At 33.6% G+C, this 23,906-nt stretch overlaps 1 protein-coding gene across 1 annotated transcript; it reads left to right on the top strand.

Moving 5' to 3' along the window:
• Positions 1 to 336: 336 nt before the first annotated feature.
• On the top strand, positions 337 to 11,862 carry LOC117124281 (tubulin polyglutamylase complex subunit 1-like). Its single transcript, XM_033270454.1, has 8 exons — positions 337 to 427; positions 1,456 to 1,586; positions 2,920 to 2,983; positions 5,017 to 5,132; positions 5,998 to 6,133; positions 6,760 to 6,817; positions 7,413 to 7,496; positions 7,698 to 11,862. The coding sequence occupies exons 1-8, from the start codon at positions 360 to 362 to the stop codon at positions 7,713 to 7,715; spliced, it is 675 nt and encodes a 224-aa protein (XP_033126345.1). The 5' UTR covers positions 337 to 359; the 3' UTR covers positions 7,716 to 11,862.
• The last annotated feature ends 12,044 nt before the right edge of the window (positions 11,863 to 23,906 follow it).

Here is a 23,906-nt window from a genome sequence, read left to right as displayed (position 1 = left end):
TATTATTCATTAAAAATAATATTATAATCTTTCTCTTTGATTCATAGTAATTAAAAATGCATAATTTGCAGATAGTAGATGGTTAAAAAGGGTCTCACACAAGCTGACATAATATTGAGCTGATATTAATGCTCTTATATCAGTTGTAAATGTGATTATCCTGAGTTACTTGATTAGCATTGAATGATGTAATTTATTTTACAGTTCATGGCTAATCTGACTGAATGTACATTTTTTTGTATAAACAAATTATAAAGTTTATGCTCATGAGAATGCAAAACAATTCCTTCATCCTATTTTTTTTTTAAATAAATATTCTGATATTTTACATTGTAGATAAATGTGGTGCAAGTAAGTCAATGAGGAATGCTTTAACTAAGTTGCTAGAGAACCAACCAGATGATGCTTTAGGCTTCCTTGCTCAATAGTAAGTAACAATTGGTGACACCAGCATTAGATCTGGTGGACATTGGGTAGGGAAGAAGCCAATTATTTTTCAGGAAGCACTGCCTAGAAAAAAATATTAATTAATAAGAATAAAAATTAAAGAATTAAAATATTTTTAGTCTGAGAGTGGCATTCTACTCTTAAAATTGCCCGCTCCCAACCACTGTGCGACTGAGGTGGGCGTAAAACCCTGTCGGAGACAGGCATCTCTGGCATCGTCATTTGTTAGTAAGCATTTAAATCTTCACAACTATCAGTATTTTTAAATGCACTGTAGGCCTATTTTAGTCTTCATTTTTTCGAATTTTGAAACACCATATTGGAAATTGCAAAGTTATCTGTATTTGAATTTAAAGTACATAATGGCTACCAAAGTCTTCAACATAACTGACCGTCCCTTAGCTTGAAGATGAAAATGAAAGAAACCGCTACCTTCTACTGGACAATCAAACAAACTATTTTTGTGTAAATTTAATTCTGTTGCAACAACAATTTTTGCAGAAGACCAAAAAATGTTACCCAAGCACAGTAAACTTAGTCCCAGGCCTAATTCTAGAGTTTATTGCCATCCATAAACTCACCCCAAAAAGTGATAACTGTAGATCAAAATCCTTTGTCAAGATCTATAAAATTTATTAAAGCTTGAAAAGTTCCCTAAGTTTGAAACACCATTTTTTGATTGGTTGGTGTTGGGCAACACAACATTTTGTAATTTTTTTTAATAAAAGAAGGTACATTACATACTCCAAGTATTGAAATACACGCCATCGTGTTGGGATTCAATATTTCGACATTAATTATGTCATCATCAGGAATGAAGGTACATGTAATGTAAAATTATAGAGTGTGATAAGAGAGTACGAACAAATTGAAATCCTTTTCTAGGAAACATCGGCATTTTATGATAGTCAGGCTCATAGTGTTCTTGCAAATGAATGGTATCATAACAAAGTAATACCGAAATGTTTTTTAATCTAAAATGTAATCATTGATTTTATTATCTTGCAGCTTCGAGAACCTGGATAACAAATCAAGTCGTATCAGATATGCCTATCAAGAGTTAACATTGTCTCACTACAGCCAAGTTACATTTGAGAGCAATGCCCTTTCAGCTTATGACATTCTTTTTTCAGGCTCAGGTACAGTGGCGTAACGCTTATGCGCTCTCCTGTGGTGGTCCGCAGGGCCCCCAAATTCTAGGGGCCCCGAAGAGGCCCTACCCATGGGTTCCTCGATCCTATGCACCCTGACCAAAAAGGACTTTGTTGATAAATAAAACCATAATGTGTCTCTGAAATCGACTGTAGGGCATATATCATATTATAATGATTAAAGAGAAGGGGCCCGTCGGCCCGACTGGTCCCCCTCCCGGCCCGGGACCCCACCAAATTTGTCAACAAAAAAAAAATTTTAAATGGAGATAAAAAGAAAATTATATTCACAATTTTTGAAGTGGTGTTAGTGCCATTTCCAGCCATCTAGACGTGCCATAGTAATACATTTCCTTATCTCAGGCCCACAAGGGCAACGGCATTATGTGTCTCTGAAATCGACTGTAGGACATATCATATTATATCCAGTGGTGGAATAAAGAGTCTGGGGGAGGGGGAGCTGCCGGCCCTGGGCCCCACTAAATTTGTCAAAATATTTTTTAACTGGAGATAAAAAGAAAATTAATAATTTTGTCTGTGAAGTGCCATTTCCGGCCATCTAAAGGTGCCATATTCATAAATTTTCTTACCTCAGCCCCAACCATTGTGGGTCTGAGGTGGTATACAGTAGACTGCAACTGTGAAAGTCCCTCCCTGGCCTTAATTTTCTGGATGCATAATATATCATTTATTCGTCATTAATAAAAGTTAGAATAACAATGCACACCTAAAATCCCATGATTGAATTGGTGACGGGACCCAAAAAGGCCCCCAGTTTCAGAAATACACAGGGCCCCCGGCCCCATCGTTACGCTACTGCTCAGGTACATACTGTAACTTTAGACTAAAATAAATCTACAGTCTCACTTTTTTTTACAAACTTTTGATAGTAATTTAAGCATTGAAATGAGTATATTCCAATTTTTACTGTGTCAGAATATAGATGTTTTAATGCTACTTTTGAGAGTTAATGCATGTATACTATATATTCACTGTCAGAATTTAAATCTATTTTTTTTTTAGTTTGTCAGATTTTAGTTTTAACCCTTTGTAGTTGTAGGGCATCGTGACGACGCCCTAATTCACCATAATTTATAGCATGGGATGTAGCACAGATGCCAGGAGTGCTCTATCACAATCTCCCGTACACTGCTGCACACATTGGCACCTTCTGTGTAAATAGCCAGCCCAGTAATGAGGAATTAATATTGAAAAATGATAACCATTAGATAGGCTGCAGCTTCATGCTATAGTAGTGGAAATCCATAATAGTTAAATATTTAAATACATTTTACATCTTTCTTTTTTGTCTTCAATTTAGCTCAGAAGAAAGGAAGGAGTTTATATGGCTCTGCTTTTCATGATCTACTGAATTTAATTTGCAAGTATGTATTTGCGGAAACTCACAAATTTCTTAAATTGTTGAGCAGATGCTATAGACAAGAGATTTTGGAATTTTCCCCTACCTGACTTGCCTTACCCAGCTTCCCCATTTGCCCAACTAACTTGCTTTACCCCAGCTTCCCATTCCCCCAACTAACTTTCCTTACCACAGCTTCCCCATAAACCAATGATACCGATATATTGTGTACGTTTTAAACTTTAAAAAAAAAAAAAAATTCATTTCATTTTCTTACTCTGTGTAAATCAGTTAATATAAAATTAGTTACTGTATATTTTGAGTAAATTTTCCATAGGAATATATAAAGATCTTATATTGTGGTTTGAGAAAAAGTTTTTATATTATTATTTCTTTCTGAAATTTAAGTTCATTAACAATTGCCTGAGGCTGGTATAAAGATTTTTAAAATTAATTCTCTAAATACAGTGTTCTTCTGAAGCTGTTTTAGCCATCAATTTTGCTACAGGTAAAAATAACCAGCCAACCAATACAAATTGTGAGTTTGAAAAAAAATAAACTAAGGACTAGGTAGTCTAGGCTGGCCCTCCTTCAATAAATTAACATCATTTCCAGTCTAGGCCTATGCCAGGCTATGAATATACTGTAGGCCTATGTGTTGTTGTTTCTTCAAGTTGTTAAACCCCTCTTAAAAGGGGGTAACGCCTCGCACTGCGCGCATTGCTGATTTTTTATGGACAAATTTACCAGTAATGTTTCAATTGGGAAAACACTAAAATCTAAATGAGTTCATTAAGTCATCTGATTGAATGTGGAACAATTAAATTTGAGAAACATTTTGCCTTGCATCGTGCAGCCCCAAGTCATTTTTTTTTTTTTCTTCCTTTATACTGGGAATCCTTTAGTAGATATCTGCTGTTCTTCGACAGGGCCCGTTATGCTTTAATAACCAAGTCACAGGAATTGAACTTAAGACCCTGAGATTGGAAGACAAACATCTTAACCACCAAGCTATTCAACTCCAACTCCAACCATTGATAATTATTATGAAGTGATGATTTATATCCTTCATTGAAGCTACTACGACTACCTGGTCTTATTACATAACTCATCAAGTAAACAGACTGCTTAAACAATCTACAAGCCTAGATTTACTAGTTAAAATTGGAAACTTGTTATATAGTTATTTTTCAAAAGAGAAATTTCTAGGAACTGGTTCAGTTTAGTGTTCTTTAATATTAAGAAGAAAACATCACAGTCATGATTTAATGTATAATTTCTATCACATTTTTGGACACTTATGAAGATATATCGATATGGTTAGCAGAAAAGCAACCCTTATCACAGCATTCTGTCCACTGTTGATCCTACACCTTCACCCATCAGGAACATTATCTATTAAGTCTCTATTAACAAAAGGGTTTAACAATTAAAGCTCCCAAACAATTTTTATATATTCAATCTTAGTATTTTTTAAATTTAAATCCCCCCCTCTTAAAATCAGTTAAATTGTGTTGCCACTATGCCTTACTTCCTTATATGTGGCAAAGACAAGCCAAACCAGTCACTTGTCGCAAATCCTGTTTTAGAGGTATTATTATGTCAAAACATGTTGGAAAGTCAACATTTTTTAAACCTAATTTATTGCACTAAACTAACCTTTATATATCTATACATCATGCTATGCTGTTATTTTCCCCATTTTCAATGTTAAAACTACCATTTTTAACAATTTGGTAATTTCTCTGCCCGAGAAATGTCTGAAATCATAATCTTTAAAGACTGATTTCTCGAATATTGTTTTTCAAACAGCTGTATGTTTCAAATCCTGTAACTTCATAAATTACAGGATTTGAAATATGTCAGATTTAAATGATTTGTTTACCATTTTATAGCTCTCATTTTACTGTTTAACCTTGTTAATTGATTTTTGTGACAAGTGACTGGTTTGGCTTGTCTTTGCCACGTATGTTAACCCTTCAAGTCCTAACCCTTTATGTCCTCTCCCTCCTGCACTGTGAAGTTTATCAATACATGAATAATACCATCTCATTTTAGGGATATTCCAAGTCCACTAGTAGAGAGATTGATGAAGAAGATATGTTGCCGTGACTATGAAGTAGTCTCTTTTCAGACCTTTTATTCTGGAGTGCTTGCATGCTTTGTTATCATTGGTGAGTGAATGTGTATCTAATTCACAATATCAATACAGTTCTGTACATGTACAGCTTAGGGACATCGGACTGTCGGACGTGAACTTGTGTCCCTGGCAGCGAACATGGTAAAGTGAAAGATTTAGTTTCCACTTACAGTACAGTATATCCTTAGCAAGGAACTATGTCTACTTTGGCTTTATCCACTTAGGAGTACAAGTTCATAACCTACAGTATGGATTGATTGCGGCTCTAGTAAAGTGACCACCAGCTGCATACAAATAATGAATGTTATGAGGCAACTCCAGTGGCAAGAATATTTTCATGAGTGCTAAGACAACCTGTTCCATTTAACATGGCTCTGCCAATTGTTAAATGGAATAGCACATCTTTCAGTGAATAAAAATATTTCCATTACATCACATTAAAAAAATCCATTAGCACAATGTCCTTAATGCTTTTTAAATCAGTTTTCTGATATTAAGTGAATATAGAAAAATTTAAAAATAATTTTTAAAAAATCACATTCAACTACAAGCATTGTTTGCAACAACATTGAACATCACTTTGAAAAACTGGCATGATTTTCCAATAAATGTATGTAAATCTTTCAAAAATGATTTTCAATTCGCTATTTATAATATATTTTAATCGTTTTCCTTCAACTGTGTTTTTAACTATTTTAATAATCATCGTTTGTCACTAGATATCATTTTAAATATTTTATGAATTCCTGGATATGACAAAATTTGAATATTTTTTTTTTTATTCTGTATCTTCAAACTAAATTTACTTAAAATATTGAATAAAATTAATAGGTTGTGTTATATATGTTATATAGTGCAGTCTATGAAAAGTTAATTTATATATATATTTTTTTTTACAGAATACATATACGAAACCACAAATTTATATAAAGTAATGGATGCAAGTGGAAATAACTCAGTCAATCGCTATCTCTGCACTAGTGCTCTCAAACAACTAGCTGATTCACTCGCAATACCGTCAGCTTCACAAACTCAGTATGTTATTGCTGCAGATTTCATATATAATATATTTGTATTATTTTAGATCTTTAAGACTAATGTGTGTAATATCCTTGTTTAGTTTATTATTGAACGTTTTTAAATGTAAACTTTGCTGACTGAAAAAGTCATCAACAAAATTGAGATAACATGTGGCAAAGACCAGTCAAACAAGTCACTCATCGCAAATACATGGTTAAAGATAAAAAAGAGAGCTATACAATCTTAACAGAATCATTTAAATCCAACATTTCCTTATGAACTTTCAATCATGTAAACATACAACTGTTTAAAGAACAATACTTGAGAAATCAGCCTTCAAAGTTTATGATTTTGGGCATTTTTCAGGCAGAACCATCACCAAATTGTTACAAATTGTTGTTTTAACATTGAAAATGGGGAAAATAACAGCTTATCATCATGTATGGATGGTTAATTTAGTGCAATGAAATAGATTTAAAAATGTTGACATTTCAGCATGTTTTGGCCATTATATCTGAAACAAGATTTTGCGACGGGTGACTGGTTTGGTTTGTCTTTGCCACATGTGTAAACTTATAAATATTAAAACTTTATAATTATTGTTCACAAACAGTATTTCTATTTTTTAAACTTTTAATTAGTATGTTAGAAGCAGGATCTATGTTGAGTTCCGATGAATTAGGAAAGGCCATGAATGAGGTAAGTTTTATGATACACCTTTCTGTTGCTTTACAATGTATTCATGAATACAACCTGATAAATTTTGATAATGCCTTTCTGTTTTTCCTTTTCATTTTATGTGGCCTTTACATGAAATACAAATAGAACTTATGTCATCAAGTAATCATTTCTATCATAAAAACAAGAAGCAATAACAATATCAATTAAGGTATTATATACAAATAAAAAAAAATAAAAAAAAGGCATGTCATTGATTAATTTAATTATGATTAAAATATCATTATTGAGAATGGTGTATATAAATATATATAGGAGGTAGTCCACAGTGTTGCTATTTAAAAAGAAAATCATAATAGAAAAGACATAAAATAATACTCTCGTATAACATTTTCTAAATTATTATCTGAGAGTGAATCTTTCACCAAGATGATGCTTCAGTAATATAGATTGTTTTATTTGTAGTTATAGGCAGGTTCAAAGGGGTGACCCAGATCCGCCTAAAGTAACTTGCTGTTGGTATAAATTTTGTACCTCAGTACCAATTATGGTGAGCCTGAGTGTAATATACATTTGTTTATGTCAGCATTTTGATAACATTTTGTTTTAATTCCAGGCAATATATTTGGGGAAAGACCGAGGATCAATTATGAAGTTAGAAGAATTTGTTGAGCAATCAGCAATAATTTACATTGACCATGTAAGTTTGCGTAATTATACAGGAGGACCTGAGCCTAGAACTCACACTGAAATATCAATTTCCCATCTAGATCTTGAACCCTTACGCCATGGCCAAATGCTCAGTTCAGCATCATTCTATTATTTTCTGCACCAGTACTATTACTAAATACCAGTAGCAGTACTACAGATCACAGATAATTTATTTTTATATTCTCAACAGATTAAACCCCTGCGGTAACGCTTCATTAAATAAGACAGCAACACAGAATCATGATAACAAACGGACCTCGGACACATTTTGTAGACGAGTGGGTTGGTACGATTTTGTCTGCCTATTTTCCAACCAGGCTTACAGTGGATAGATGATGGCACATATATTTGTACAGTTGGTAGTATGTGGTAATGTTGATGTTGGTCCAGCAATGAGGGAAGATGAAAATGGAGATTGGATGGAACTGGATGGTGCTGTATAGTCCCTAGTAAAGGGGGGAGATTGTTACATAGACCCCAAGAAATGTAGATGATTTCATGATTCCTAGGGAATGGGAGATGATATTCTAAGGCCGGTTTTCCACTAGGCGAATTTATTCGCGCAAATCGAAAACGTCGTTCATGCGCATTTCTATCATGAAATTGGTAGGTCGAAGTAGTAGTTCTACTTTTTGTGAAGCGAAAAATGTGTGCAACCAATCAAAGCTCTAGAACTGAACCGACGCCTTCTATTCGTGCGAATAAATTTGCCTAGTGGAAAACAGACTTAAGGTTGCTGAGAGAGCAGAGTCTCTTTTGAGGGAATACTAGACAAATGCATTGTCTCAAGGGAAGGGAGATTGTTGCATAAATACCCAAGTACAGTACTGTAGGGCAAATTGATGCAAGGTTCCCAAGTCTCCTTCAAGTCGCAGAAACCTCCCTAAATTCCGGAAGGCCTCCCCACTCCCATGAGTAAGCAAGAGTGTTCTGGAAAATATCCCATTGTCCATAAATTATTTTGCGACATTTTTGTGGTTTTACTATATCAGTACTCTATTATCAATTTTCTCCCGGAAGGCATTGCCAATGAGTATTACAGCAAATTTGTTAAGATATGTTAGTAGGTATTTCTTCCAACATGGGACCCATGTGGATCTGTGTAAGAACCTACATTTATATGAATCTAGTAACTTGATCATGATCATCAATATGACAAATTTTGGTTTTGTGATATATTATCTAGTAAAGGTTTTACCTCAAGAACCTGAGCATTTATAGAGTGGATGTGCACTATATAAATCATATTTATATTTTTTTTAAATTAAAAAATATCTCTTTTAATCATCCTAATGTATGGATTACTTCATACCAAATCTAAATTAGATTATTATCTATTAATTGTGTGGTACCCTGATAATATCTTGCTCTCAATTGGAAAATATCAGCTTGGCTCATATCTTGGTTTTTATATATATACACACATGTGTGTGTGTTTTGATATTGACTATTTGTTTTTGTTATACCACCTGCAGATGGTTATTTTTGTAGAAAGTTAACGTTTTGTAATTAAATAATATATTTAAACATACCTGTAGGTAAAAATTATTTTTTTGGCCATTAACAAAATATGAAAAAAACTAAAATTATGAGATTATATGAAATTTACTGTTTTCTAATAAACCATCATATATCAAAATACAGCTTGTAGAATGATAATAAATAATTTGAGAAAAATGTATATCCCCATCGGGATTAGAACCCAAGACTTCGACTCTACCAACTCAAGGCCAAGTGATTTTTCATCCTTTGCAAGATCTGTTTTGAAAGGTGGGGTTACAGTCGTGAGTCCACACCCACCTCAGCCCTCACTGCCCTCTCTGAATCTTATTGGTATCTGTTGTTTTCTAAATAATATAGAATCAAGTTTAAGCTCTTGAGTTTTGCTCTCGGCATCAGTGAATATTTTTTGAAAGTGCTCTTTACTCCTTTGAATCTTTGGAATGTTTCCTGGGTTATTTTCACGGCTTCAAGCATACTGCTTACAGTCATTGCACGTCTGGATGCCACGATTCAAGTGTTTGAGACAATCAATGATACTAGTCAATGCTAAAAGCATGCATTTCCCCGATAGCAATCCTTTACAAAGACTTTGCCTGTGATGCAGTGGTAATCGCAACTCGGCTTATGCTTGTTGAAGCGTGTCTAATATGTCAGCATAGTTCGTGAGGACCGACTTGACAGCATCACCTTGTGTTAGTCACCGTGTTGGACAGATTGGTTTTATCCTTGATGGGGCTTGTCCTGTCTGGTTATCTGAATGCAGATTTTGACACACATTTTTAAGCTTTCCGGATGCTTTGAAAAAGTTGCAAAGTTCTTTAACCAACGCCAAAGCATCCCCGAAGAAAGGTGCATTCTGAATGGAATAAGATGTTACAAGATGTGTAACGTCTGCGCCGCAATGATTGTAGCAAGCAAGCAGCTGGATCTTTTCAACTTCTGCCTGACATCCCTTGTAACGATCAGTGATATTACTTGCCTCATATGTCTGCTCATAAATTCTCTACTGGCAGTTAAGTCCGACAAGCACATCCTTCAGCATAATACTTAGCGCCTTTCCTGATGTAGTGTTGACTTCATACAGACCCCAGAACTCCTCGGATGTGAAATGTGAATCTGCATACTGAGCAAAAATTGGTTCCTGTTGTGACCAGAGACATCCTGGGTGCCGTCTACAATGATACCAAATTGTGCATCCAACCTAACTTCTGAGCAGATTTTACTGAGAACTGCATTGCTCATAAGTTTCACAAGTTCTGAATCTCTGCCAGTATAGTTAGTTTTTCACAAATCATAAAGTGGGAATAGTAGGTACTTGTTTTACCTACTGTGCATTGGAAGCAATTCTTGTAATAGTAAATCAAGTGCCACTAGCAGTGGCACTTACCCCAGAAGAGGATGAATCTAAAGGGTTATCATCATTACTGTTATTTATATATAACAAATAATAATGGTTGGAGTGGTTGTATGCTGCCTTGGTAAATGGCATTGGATATCTCCTTAATCGATGATGATGTTTATCTCTAAAATAGTAACGTATAACATTATATCATTAACATCATAACCTCAAAACATTATGAAAACTATAATTAGAATAAAGGTGAAATCACAATCACAGCGCAGCAGATTACGCTGCACGGTATCTACATTATACATAGCGAACGCATACAGGCACCGCTACATCACTACACCAGTACGGGTGCCATAGCCTAGGCCTACCGTAACTTCTAGCTGGTCAGTACTGTATACTACTAAACATCATATTGTTACCACAGTACTATCAGGTGATTCTAAAAATAATAATTAGACTGAAGCATATGGTTAATTGAATAATAACTAATTAAAGATATAATTACTTACATCATTTATGCATCAATTGGTAATAGGCCTAGTTCTTCGTAGAAATATGGTACCCTAACAACAAGGCGTCAGAGGGTGCCTTAACTAAACTCATTAACATCAAACAAAATTATAACTTAGCACAGTTCGTTACAATGTCGGTTAGGTTCATCTAAGTTATCAATAACATTTGAATTGTGCAATTTTGCCCCACAATCACCATTACTGTCTTACACCACCACCATTATCTTCATTAGTGATCTCATTTGTTACTTCATAATTTTTAGAAACATTAGCCATAATTTAACCTAGAGTATTATTTTGTTCATGATATGCTTTTAACATACATTATTAATGTGGCACAATTGTGTGCTCTTCCTTCTCCCTGGGGTTGCTATGGTGTAGTTCATATCGGTAAGTTTTTCCTTAACTACGTACGGACCTAGAAACTTGGAATGGTTGGTTGGGGATAGGGATAGTACAAACACCTTATCTCCTGTATTTAAGTTTCTATTCCTAGCATTCCTGTCAAACACAGATTTCATCTTGCCCTGTGTATCTTTCGAATTATCACTAGTTTTCTGACAAGCATCTCTAAGTCTACTCTTAAAACTAATTACATACAAGTAGGAAAAAAAAATGTTATTGAAAGAACAATAATATAATGAAAGTAACATAAAATTACATATAAAATACTAGAAATTAAACAGGGCCATCAAAACTTGTGATTTGCAAGCTTCTGTCTTAAGTCATCATAAGTGTTTAAATTCAAGGTTTACCTGTAATATTGTTTCTAATTTCTATCTTAATGTCCCTGTTCGTAGACTTCGTTCTAAGCCTATTTTAAATGTACAATTCTCACGTGTTAATGTTTGTAAAAATGGTATTTTTGGTAGACTGTCTTCGTTCTATAATAATTGTGTTTGTAATTATCCTGAATTTGATATTTTTCATTGTAGTTTCTCTCAGTTTAAATCTATCACATTTGAGTCTGTAAAATAACTTTAGGTTTTCCATTGATATTGTGTAAGTTTTTATATTTTATATTTTCATCCTGTAATTGGTGTATACACTGTTGGATGTGCAATAAATAAATAAATCACTCATAGCTTTGAATGATTTACATAGCTCTGTTTAGCTCCTCCTATATTTGTACAACAGTCAGAGTACAGTTCCTTTGGTTTTCCTCGTCGGGCAAAAAATCTCCATGAGAAATGAGTCTGTGTTAATACTATCAATGACTGTTAGGTGTACTGACCATGTAGTCATGCATTTAAACTCCCCAGCGTTTCTCAGTGCTCCACCTTACTTTAATATTCATTGGTCCAAAGCAGTCAACTCCTCAAGTAAAAAGCCGGCTTTCCAATTTGCTATCTTACTATTGGGTAAATTGGCCATTACTGGTACGTCTGCCTTCTTCGCCATTCTGTACACTTTCTTATCATTGATTTTACCATACTTCGACCTTTGAGTGTCAATACCTACGGCGTAATTTTGCAAATATTAGTTTGTGTCCTGCCTGATGACTAAATTCAGAGCTGTCTACTGTACCTTCCTTATCAACAGCTTGGTAATGTGATATGAAGGATCCAGTACAATTGGATGTGGTTTTGAATCGTTATTCTCAAACTTGCATAGTCTACCACCAAGCTGACCACCAACTCTGATTGTCCCTTTGAGCATATTAATCATACTATCTAAATTATAAACAATTAATAAACTTACTTTGGCCAATTAAACTAAGTTGGTGGAAGAATATCTGAGTTTGTTCAAGAGCTGATTAGAACATTCTTCATCGTCATTGTAACACATTACAAACATCATCCCAGATAATCATTGTCAAAGTGTGTATGGAAGATGCGTATGCGTGTGGAAATAGTCTGGCGCAGCAGGAATGGTTTGGTTTCCAACCTCGAGGTCAGGGTTTCAATCCCTGGCTGTGCATTTTGCTTGTGCCCTTGAGCAAGGCACTTTATCTGCATTGCTTCTCTCTACCCAGGAGTATAAATGGGAACCTGCAGCAACACTTAGCATGTGGACCCAATGACCAGGGAAAAGAACTGCACTTCATAACCAAAAAGAGGTGCATTATAAATACCTATACCAGTACCTCTGATCATCTTGACATGTACTGTAATTAGTGGTTTGCAGATTTGTGACATCCACTTGACCTTGATTGCATGGTAAGTCCATGTCAGGTCATGCTTATAGCAATCACATGTGTGGAGCTAAGATGAGTAAATGATGAGTAAGATAGACATTTTGGTTTGATTCTAGATCAGTGGTTGCCATGGTTGCTCCATGAAGTGTGTGTTTCCATTGGGAGTGTCCTCTGCAAAATCAACATTATCTAATTGTTTCAACCATGGACTGCATCTGCTGTTATTTAGACACTATTTTTGACTTGCATACTCTAATTGCACTCAAGCTGTCATTAGTTTGCTGCTTTTTTTTAAATTCATCCCAATTTACATCTGGTAACATTCTTATGTCAAGTACTTATTTTTCTGGTGGTTTTTTCACTAGTGACTTTACAAATTACCATACAAAAAGAAGCAAACATAGGAAGTTGTGGTTTTCTGACAAATGTATTTACAAATATCATAATAAAAACATATTCTCACTTTAAGCTAACTATTTACAGAGAACATTGCATAGCAGGAGCATTTTAAAATTGTTAATAATTTTTATCATTTCAAATGGCCAACAAAGTCATACATTTGTCTGTAATACTCATAATGTTGTTGAATGCATTTTACTGATTACTATTAACATTAATTATCATTAACTTCCTGCTTATCGCACTACAATACAAAGGCTTGTTGGTGTATTTGCCATGCTGAGACCATTTTTATAAAGCAAAAATTCAGATGTTTCCATTGGTAATGCAGATTCTTTTACATTGACGACTGATACAAAATCTTGACTTGGGCATGAAATGAATCGGCAGACATAAAGGTGTGGCCTGGTTCAAGGTGCCTGAAAATGATTTCCTCTGGGTCTCCAAGCTTGTTAGCTTTGGCAACCATCTCAGTATACAAAGTCTTTTTCTTGCTTTGTGCACTACAATTATCCATATAAAATGATTGTGTGATACCTTGTGTATTTGTCCGATGTGCCTTGACACATTAAAAATGATTTTTTTTTTGTCTCTGAATGTAGTACTATTCATATACTCTCAACGTCTTCAGAATTCCGTCCAGTCATGGCTTCTGTCCAAACAACACCAATGATAGGGTCGTTCTTACATTTTCTCCGCCTATTGGTGCAATTGTCATGTGGAATTGGCACAAGTCGTCTGGTGAATACGCAGCTTTTGACCCTGGAGATACTTGGCAGCATTTATTACCTTTTGCGTATCGATGGAGCAAACAGCCTCATTTTCAAGTCTCACTCACTCTTTTTCTAATTGGTACCATCTTCATGCAATATTTGCTCGGTCTTTGTGGCATTCCCATTCTGAGCATACGGTGCATTCTGAATCATCTGTGTGTCTTATGTTTTCCTTATATTTTTCAAATTGTAAGCAAGACTCGCATTCTTCTCCACCTAGCTTAGCAAAGCTAATGTATTTCTGACAATGTGTTTATATGTTTCTCGTCCCCAAACAATTGCTTCTTCCTAAGTCACTAAACATATCACATATTTTTAGATTCTGGTGGAAGATATTCTCTTAGTTGTTATTGTATGGTATTTATTTTGAAAGTTCAACACAAATACAATTAAAACATCACAGCAAAAGAGCTGAATTGAGTTTTAAATTTACAATCAAGAAAAACACATCAAGAACATCCACATGATGCTCTTCCAGGTTGGTCTTCTTGGATATGTATTTGGATACATCCAGCATTATTTGCGTTTCATGTTGCGTTGCTTTTAATAGTTTCATGCTTGGATTCTGTGTTTCATTAGTTCCACAATTTTTGATTGTTTTTCTAATTTCTTGAATTCGTTTTTCGTTGCATTGTGATTGAGTTGCTGCAAATTTGTCCACTCGGTTGTCAGTGAATTTCTAATCATTTAACATTCTAATTAAATAATGAAAAGGACAACAATAGTGACGTTTGGAATTACAAAACGTTTCAACATAAATGTTTTTGTTTCTAGTATTATAGGGAGAAGGGTTGTAAGTTAACAAAGCTTGTAATTTAGAGGAGTCTTACAGAGGCTTTTGGCAAATGATCTACATAAGTCCCGACGTCTGTCACTAAGTGTACCCAAATATCAGTGGTGCATGTTCATGCCGATAATGGCTGACAGTAGGATGTGATAAGGTTTTTTGAGTCATCAGACATCTTGTGGGCAAGTGCATGTCTTCCTTGCATGTCCTTTGGTGTTGTTAACATGTCCCCAGGTTTTGCTCAGCTGAGTTTGATTGTTATTCAGTTCAATTCAAAGTAATCTTAATTGCAATTTGTAAACAAATTGAAGCTTAACAATATAAATCGAATAAAAAAATTAGACAAACAGGAAAAATACCACACAAAAATAAAATAAAAACTTCAATAAACATCTTAAAAATATAAAAAGGAAAAGAGGGTAAAATTCACATAGAAAAATGTTATATACAATACCTTGTAAATGTATGTATATGTGACCTTCGGAACGTGTCCGTTGTTATTGAGTACGAAATAGAGAGTGGGAGAGCAAACTCATAAAACACATATAAGGCACCTGGAGACAGAAATCCAATTATTGTCACGATTGTGTTTATTTATAAACCTAACATCAAATCAATGTTTCACCACCATAAAAGAAGGTGAAACCCAACACAACACTCCAGCTATTGTTACAACGAGACAGAAACATGACAGTTTACATCTGCATTACAAGCAATGCACTCTACAATGGTAAAACGATTAAAATAACACTATCTAAAGCAATGAACATCAGACAATTAACATATCACGTCTTGACAGTTTAACTGGTCCAGAGAGAGAGAGAAAAAGGGCAAGCATACCAAACCCTAGCATTCTCCGACGCAGTTCGTAAAAGGAATTAATCCGCTCAGCGTGATAATAGTAAATCAAACGTTATAAATTTAAATAATTAATAATTAAGTATTATCAATATTATCATAAATGAAATATGGCAATAAATCGAGTTTACAAAATACTGTATAACAAATATAGTTTGCACTAGATCTGTGGTGGAAGGATATCATGGTAGTGCTATAACATAACTTATCTATAATTAGTTAAACAGATGGCATGTACAAATTACACCCTCACATCTATAGCTGTGTATGTGTATTTATATATGTGTAAGGACATGATACTGGGTCATGGTGCCCATTAACAGAGTATGACATATAGACTAAATTTTTTATTTATTTATTAGAGTAAAACATACCTCTTTAGAAAAAAGCATTGGGAAGATAGCTTCACTTGTACATTTGTCACACAAAGCCTTCAACGCACTCACAAGGTGTCCTATCTTTATGTTAATATTCAACTTTTACTTTAACAACATTGAGATAGTTATACATTTCATCAATTAATGTTCTTTAAACTTTTTAAAGCTTAATCTGTAAAAAAAAAATATAGAAGAAGCATAATTTCTATACCCAAAGGGTTGGACACCGTAACTTACATAATATCAACATTCTTTTTTTTTTTTGAAATTTGAATTTAATACAAATTCTAAAAATCTGATTTTAATGTAATAATTAACTAACAAAAGGACTATATTTCACAAGATTATCCTTAACTAAATAGTCGTCGTGATGAACGGACGTGTTTGAGCATCGCTCCTGGAATTGCATTGTTAGGTAACAATCTAATCAAATTGCCGTTCAAGCCTCACACACTGCAGCTAGGCATACACCTGTCTCCAGGATCTAATTTAGCTAGCTTTACTGCATACCATACTTGCAAACTCGATGGGTGGTAGCAAAAAACCGAAGCCGGCTCCCAAAGCTGGAAGTGCTCATGATTCTGAAGAGTATGCATCTGCTTCTGGTAAACCTTGCAATCTGCCTTCAAAACAAGTAGAAAATATCACTGATATTGCAGATGTGAAAGAAATGATTGATTTTGAGCTAGGGAAATGTTTAGCACCTGACTCCTTATTTATGAAGAAAATCTCCGCAGCTGTATCAAGTGTTGTACAAGAACAACTGATCGGTAAGCTGTCTGACCTCATTAGAGACTCATTACATTTTGACATTAATAAGACTAATGATAAGATAACTAGTCTAGAAGAAAGAATTACGAACTTAGAAAAGTCTCCAGAATCTAATTCAGCTAGCTTTACTGCATACCATACTTGCAAATTCGATGGGTGGTAGCAAAAAACCGAAGCCGGCTCCCAAAGCTGGAAGTGCTCATGATTCTGAAGAGTATGCATCTGCTTCTGGTAAACCTTGCAATCTGCCTTCAAAACAAGTAAAAAATATCATTGATATTGCAGATGTGAAAGAAATGATTGATTTTGAGCTAGGGAAATGTTTAGCACCTTCCCTTACTATTTTTAATTTATGTAAATTCTCTACCTGATGTAATGTCCTGTAAAGTTGTTATGTATGCAGATGACACCAATATACTTTGTAACTCATCTGACCCAGTCACTCTACAACAAGAACTAAATTCTTGTTTGACTAAAATAGCTGACTGGTTCAATGAAAATAAATTAATTATTAATATAAAGAAAACAAAATTAATGTTATTTGGAACAAACTACATTCTTCCTAAATTTAAAGATATTTCACTTAATTTGAATGGTGATATTATTGAAAGAGTTGATTCTTTTAAATACTTAGGTGTAACTTTTGCTCCTGTACTAACTTGGAAAGACCACATAAATAAATTATCTTCAAATTTGTCTAAGAGTATTGGTGTCATCCGCCGTATAAAATACCTACTTCCATCCCATACTCTTAAAATGCTTGCTAAGTCCTTAGTATTACCTTTTTTTGATTATTGTTGTTGTGTCTGGTCAAATTGTAATGTTCAATATTCTAATTGTTTACAAGTTCAAATGAACAGATTATGTAGAATTGTTTTGTCTGTTGATATTTATACTTCCGTTGATGTTATGTTAAGTTCACTTGCATGGAAACGTCTACATGTAAGGTGGAATGAACAGATAGCCTAATGACTTTTAAATGTTTAAAAGGGTATGCGCCATCTTATTTATCATCTAAATTTAAATTTAATATCGAATCACATTCAAAATGTACACGTAGTCAATCCCATAATAACCTTTTTGTACCACAATGGAATAACTGTCAAGGCAAGAGAACTTTTTTGTATCGTTCAACAAAGTTGTGGAATGAACTTCCACACGAAACAACAACAAATTTCATGAACATGCCTATTATATTTTTTAAAAACTCTTTTAATTCTTAATCACTTTTATTATGATATCTATTTATATATATGTATGTTTTTTAATTACTTTTCTTTTAACTTTTGTATTTTATGAAACTATACCACTTTGAAAAACAGTACACAAGTACTGAAAGTGCATGCAGTAGAAAGACAGAATAAAATAAATAAATACTAACTAATAGCAATACCTGTCTTATGTATGAAATTATTTTACAATTTTTATGAAAATAAAGCTGATAAAAGTTTGTAAAAAAGTTTCCTCATTTGTTTACTGTTGCACAAAAGTTCATATAGTAACATGGTAAGTTTGAACAACAAATTTTGAAATTTAAAAAAAAATGCTGGTTTCTTGAATTAATAATAGGTGGTTCCAGAGTCTTTACATCATCCGACTTCACCCAAGCAATATCATCAATATCATCAATTTGTGGCCAAGTAAAGTATTTTCCTCTGCTCCACATAAATTTCACCTCCACCTCATCTTCATCAACATTACAAACCTAAAAGAAAAAATAATGGAACATCCGATGACATAATTGTTAGTCATAGAAATGGCTACAAAAATTTCAAAAAGATGGAACAAAGGAATGGGTAGCCTACTACTTAATTACATTTGATTTATTATCACAAATTTTCTATTGTAAATGAGAAATGTATATGTGAACCTAAAAGGATGAAACAATTTTTCTATTGTTCTCACCATTCCAATATACGTGACCTTCTCTCCTTTAATTCCTGAATCAAATGGAACCTGCACCCACGTACCAATTTGCATCATTCTACAAAAGACAGAACAAACAGCTGTGATTAATTACTTGTATTACAATTAATGTAGGATAATTGCAGTATATTAAATAAATATTTAATGTACAGTATTCACGTAATGTGTCAATGAAGTAGCAAAATTACTATTAATGTAGGATAATTGCAGTATATTAAATAAATATTTAATGTACAGTATTCACGTAATGTGTCAATGAAGTAGCAAAATTACTATTGTTTATATTTGTAGGTTACTTACTTTACATGTTTGTCTTCAGTTCCTATGTCCAGTATTTCACTGTCAGTGTCAGGCATGCCCTTTTGCTATTCGTCATGTATGTGGTCAGGTTCAGGTATATCTTCATTCTGATGCCCATCAACTTCAACTAAAGGGTTGAATCGTTTCTTGCTAAAACATGCCTCGCTCCAAACACCTGAAATGTCAATTGTAGAACATTCTCCATGACCTTGGACACAAGCATTACAAAAGCAGGATCTTTCTCAGTAACTAATCATATAAGGCTGTGTACCACGCACTGAATGTAGTTGCTGAGTACCTTTAAGTGTTTTCACATTCACCCGTTCTGGCCTTCCACGGTTAACATCACTCTTCTTAACAAGTGGAAGGAACGTTTTGCATGCACATGATCTTCATTTTTTGGACGTGTTAGTTTATTCTTTCCATACAAGTACAAGTCATAAGAGTTATTAACAATGCATTTTCTCGCATTTACATCTAGGGCGACTTGTTTTTTAAGCACACCTATTTCCCTGTCACAAGTACCCTTTCCATGATGACTTCCAAAAAAATGTTTTTCTGTGACAAATCCAAAGTCATTATTTGAAAAGGATGCATCTGTGAAATTTATCTTACTCTTATATTGGGTAGGAGCTCCATCAGTGAAATGAATAAGCATATTAATAGGTATACCACTGGCTTGAAGATGTTGTATAGCCAATCCATTAAAATGTTGAACAGCATGATAGCAGTGTTTAAGGTCATCGCTGATGTAAAATAAGGAATCTGTAACTACACTTTCCCAGCCATCTACAGGGCAACAATATGAATGGTGCACTGAACATTGCACCAGTGCACCCCTTGCGCTTCATCTTGCGATCTGCACGTATAGTTTTCCGCATAGTCCATACAAAAGACGACCCAATTTTGCGGGACATTTTTAGATAAGTTGTCATATTGCCTCCACTGCCAAAAAGCATATTGAATAAATGCTTAGAGAAAGGTGTAAGCTCTTTCTTTAACTCAAGACTTAGGTCCTGTATGGTGCCACTCTTGCTTTTTTCCATCATTCTTGAAACTTTTTTATCATTAAATTCCACTTCTGTGGTCTCCCATTGCTGCCAACTTATTTCAGCTTCAGCATAATTCGTTAAAAGTATGTTAAACCAGGGAGTTGTTATAACAACTCCCTGGTTAAACGTATCATCAAGCAGATGTACACCACATTTATTACATTCCCTGTCAAGACATTTCTTCTTAAAAGGGCAATTTTCTTCCTTTGAACATAGAGTAAGTTCTGATGCTACATGTTCACCATCAATGGTGCTTAGTTTCCTGCGTTTGCAAAATGTAGACAATGATTGGAGTTTAAATTCTATGTTTATGCAGTGTTCGCATAAGCATGATTTCCACTTATGATGGTTCATGGTTTCTACATACCTTGGCTTTAACTGCTTGAATTTACTAAAACTCAGCTTCTATTGTGGATTTTCATTTTTTTACTTCTTGTAGGCTCCTCTTAATGTATATTCCAATACTTTTCTGCATTCTACAGTGGTTCCTGTCTTTTTAACACTGCGGGTGTTTGGCAGGTCTCGTGCAATGTCTCCTCTATTGAAAAATGCTTCTACTTGAGTCACAGTTTCCTCATTCAGGGTGTCACTTCACTTCTTTTCTTTTTTCCCATTCATGTTTACTTTTCTGTTTAGTTGCCCTGTACTGAGATTTATAACCAATACCAAGTTGTTTCTTCTGCAGCAAACGATATTTTTTTTTTAGTAGCAATAGCCATCATTATGGTTCTCTTTGTCGCAATATCTTTCAAATTTCTCTTTTTCTTTCAACTGTCCATAGTATGCTTGATGGAACTGGCTGATTCATTCAAGAATTCTAATTTTTTTCTTAAAAACCTTATTATGGAATTGCAAGTATTTGCAATTAATAAATGAGTCAAAGTCACAAATTTTACAAAAAATATTTCTTTATATACATATCTTTTAGATTAGGTAAAAAAAAATCAATTCCTATCATTATTTTTTTTGTTTTACCACAGAAACATTTAAAGACATCAAATATCCCACTATCATATCCTTACACATGTATAATATACGCATATAATTTTTATATACATATTTAGTTTAATGGTTTTTTTTCATACACTTTGTTTGTATTCTTTATTATCTTTAGTTGGTCATTTCTTTTTTTGCCTTTTATAATTATGTTAGTTGCATTGTTTTAATTTTTTTTTAAATTGTGTACTGTATTTCTTTTGGGCGCATGTTCACGGTTGTGAAGTGTGCCACTGTTTAAAAATGTGTAGTTTCCGAATAAATTAATTACTGTAACATAAAAGACTCGGATATTGAATGAAGACAAATAGAACATTTTATAAATTGAAATCAAATGTTAAGAAAGTTAAATATCAATTCAATTAGGGATGATAAACAAATGAAATAAGAAATGAATAATTTAAGATAAACAAATGAACACGTATGTATTTGTGTATTTCATGTGTCAAAATTAAATGCCATAAATGTCAAAATAAGATGAGGTAAAAACAAAGGTCTTCAGTATGAATTATTTGAATAAATGGTGTGAGAAAAAAATGATCATGATCATGCATTATTAAATTTAATGGAAACATAACAAAATAATTATTATTTATAGGTCTTGCAACAAGTAAATATTATTATTTTAACATAACATTTAAGATACTATGTATTCTGAAATTTGTGAACAAGAAAAGAGTACATCAGAAAACAAAATCATATGGTTGTAACAAGTGGTAAAAACCTACTCTTACCTGAATGGTTAAATCGTGATCAACTGACTGAAGGATGAAATCGGAAACCTACAACTGACAGTTACGTATTTAGTATCATGACATAGCGTCTGTTGAGTTATTACAAAGGGTCCCACCACTGAGTATTCTTTAAACAAACATCATTGTAAATATTTAAGAGCCTTTATCCCTGTTCATGTTTTTTGTTTTTATTCTCTACTTTTCTTTCCTGCCAAGCCAAGGTACATGATTTTTTTTTTTAGACATTGCAATTGAAACATTCAGGTAATGGGGTGGATCCAATGGGGGAATGTGCTCCCAGGGAGATGTAAAAAATATTTTTTTACATCTTCCTGGTGCGCCCTTCCACATTTTGCAACTACATTTTTAAATGATGATACATACCAATGCTATGTATTGAAATAAGAAAAAAATAGAATACAAATGCATGCCCCCCCCCCCATTTAAAAAAAATTGGATCCATTAGTAAGAATAAGTTTTTTCACTTGCTTCAACTATGGAGGTATTGTTATGGTTCAACAAAAATGAAACCTTTCATTAAAAATTTTTTTAAATGTCTTTTTTAAATTGCATTTAACACTTTGATGTACTGTATGTATGATTATTGTGAAGATTTTGCTCTATATTAAAACATTTTATACATCATACATTTTAATTGTGAAAATGCCACTTTCATGTGCATGAAATCATGTTTCTTCAATCATTCAAATTATGATATATTGAAAATGATTTAACATTACTTGTATACTGTATTTTGATTTTCCACTATATAAAATAAATTTTTTAAACTGTAATGATAGTTCTTGTATTCTTTTTGTTGGTGCTTTTAAGATTGCTCAATCACCTCACCTATAGAAATGCTCATCACTTCATGACAACACTTCAATAAAGTACACTTTCTTTTAAATAAGAACACATTTTATAAGAGCAATGAGGCTGAAATTGCTTAAAAATTAAGAACAAAATAAGTACAAATTGAGGCAGAGTTAAAATGTTGAATTAGGTTTTTATTTTTTTTAAATAGAAAAACCAACAACTATAATCTGTTACCTTATTTGCAGTAAGTTTTACTATGTAATACCCTCTATAATACAGTGCAGTAATATACTGCTACAACAATAATACTTTTATATGTTTGAAAAGTATGTAAAAATAAGAACAAAATAAGAACATTTTGAGCCTGAAATCGGCAAAAAAATAAGAACACTGAGCATATAGGCAAATTTTTAATAGTTCTTATTTTTTTTTAAAGGGTGTACATAACACCCTCACCTAAGTCAACTTGTCAGAAAGTTCTCATATAAAAAAGGCAACACCCAACATCCTCCTGCCAAGTATTGGTAAATAAGCTCCCAGTGGGAGTGCGTGTCTATGCCCTATACAGTACTGCTTTACTGTATTATGTTTACTAATAAAGTATTGACATGAGATTTTTGTGGCATTGTATTTTTTTAATAAATTTTGTACAGTGATAAGATCACACCATGACCCATCATGCACCTCCGCCAGATTTACCCTTTTCGCCATCTATAACTTGCAAATCATAACATAGTTTCTCTGCCCCCGAGGGGGGAAAGACAAGAACGTTTCGTCGGATCATCTTAGCAGGCTTAAAAATTTTTTCTTGTTTACAATCCAGAATTACATAATAAGGTAACAAAAACAATTATGTTGAACAAAACAATTAGACGCGTTGAAGACATTTTCTCGCACTGCACACTTCACTTGTTCTTAAACTCTCTTCACATGACCTCAATAAAGTTTCCTTCAACAGATATACGATCAACCCAAATTTTAATCGTTATATCACTAACCCACTGGTCATTGAGCTCTATGAACGATACATCAAGTTTATGTTGTGTTGTAATGTTACTCAGGAAAATATAATAGAGCTGCGATGATGCCCTCCTATTGGTCAAAACT

This window comes from Anneissia japonica, unplaced genomic scaffold (assembly GCF_011630105.1).
Source record: "Anneissia japonica isolate Jap-2015-1 unplaced genomic scaffold, ASM1163010v1 scaffold288012_len1326614_cov192, whole genome shotgun sequence".
NCBI lineage: Eukaryota > Metazoa > Echinodermata > Crinoidea > Comatulida > Comatulidae > Anneissia > Anneissia japonica.
This window is presented reverse-complemented; position numbering and strand designations above follow the sequence as displayed.

What these genes read in the sequence shown, in the direction of transcription:
- LOC117124281 (XM_033270454.1), top strand. Translation starts at nt 360, where the DNA reads ATGAGGAATGCTTTAACTAAGTTGCTAGAGAACCAACCAGATGATGCT. An exon ending in TGCATGCTTTGTTATCATTG is followed by an intron (nt 5,133 to 5,997) that starts GTGAGTGAATGT and finishes TTTTTTTTACAG; the next exon opens with AATACATATACGAAACCACA. An exon ending in CCGTCAGCTTCACAAACTCA is followed by an intron (nt 6,134 to 6,759) that starts GTATGTTATTGC and finishes ACTTTTAATTAG; the next exon opens with TATGTTAGAAGCAGGATCTA.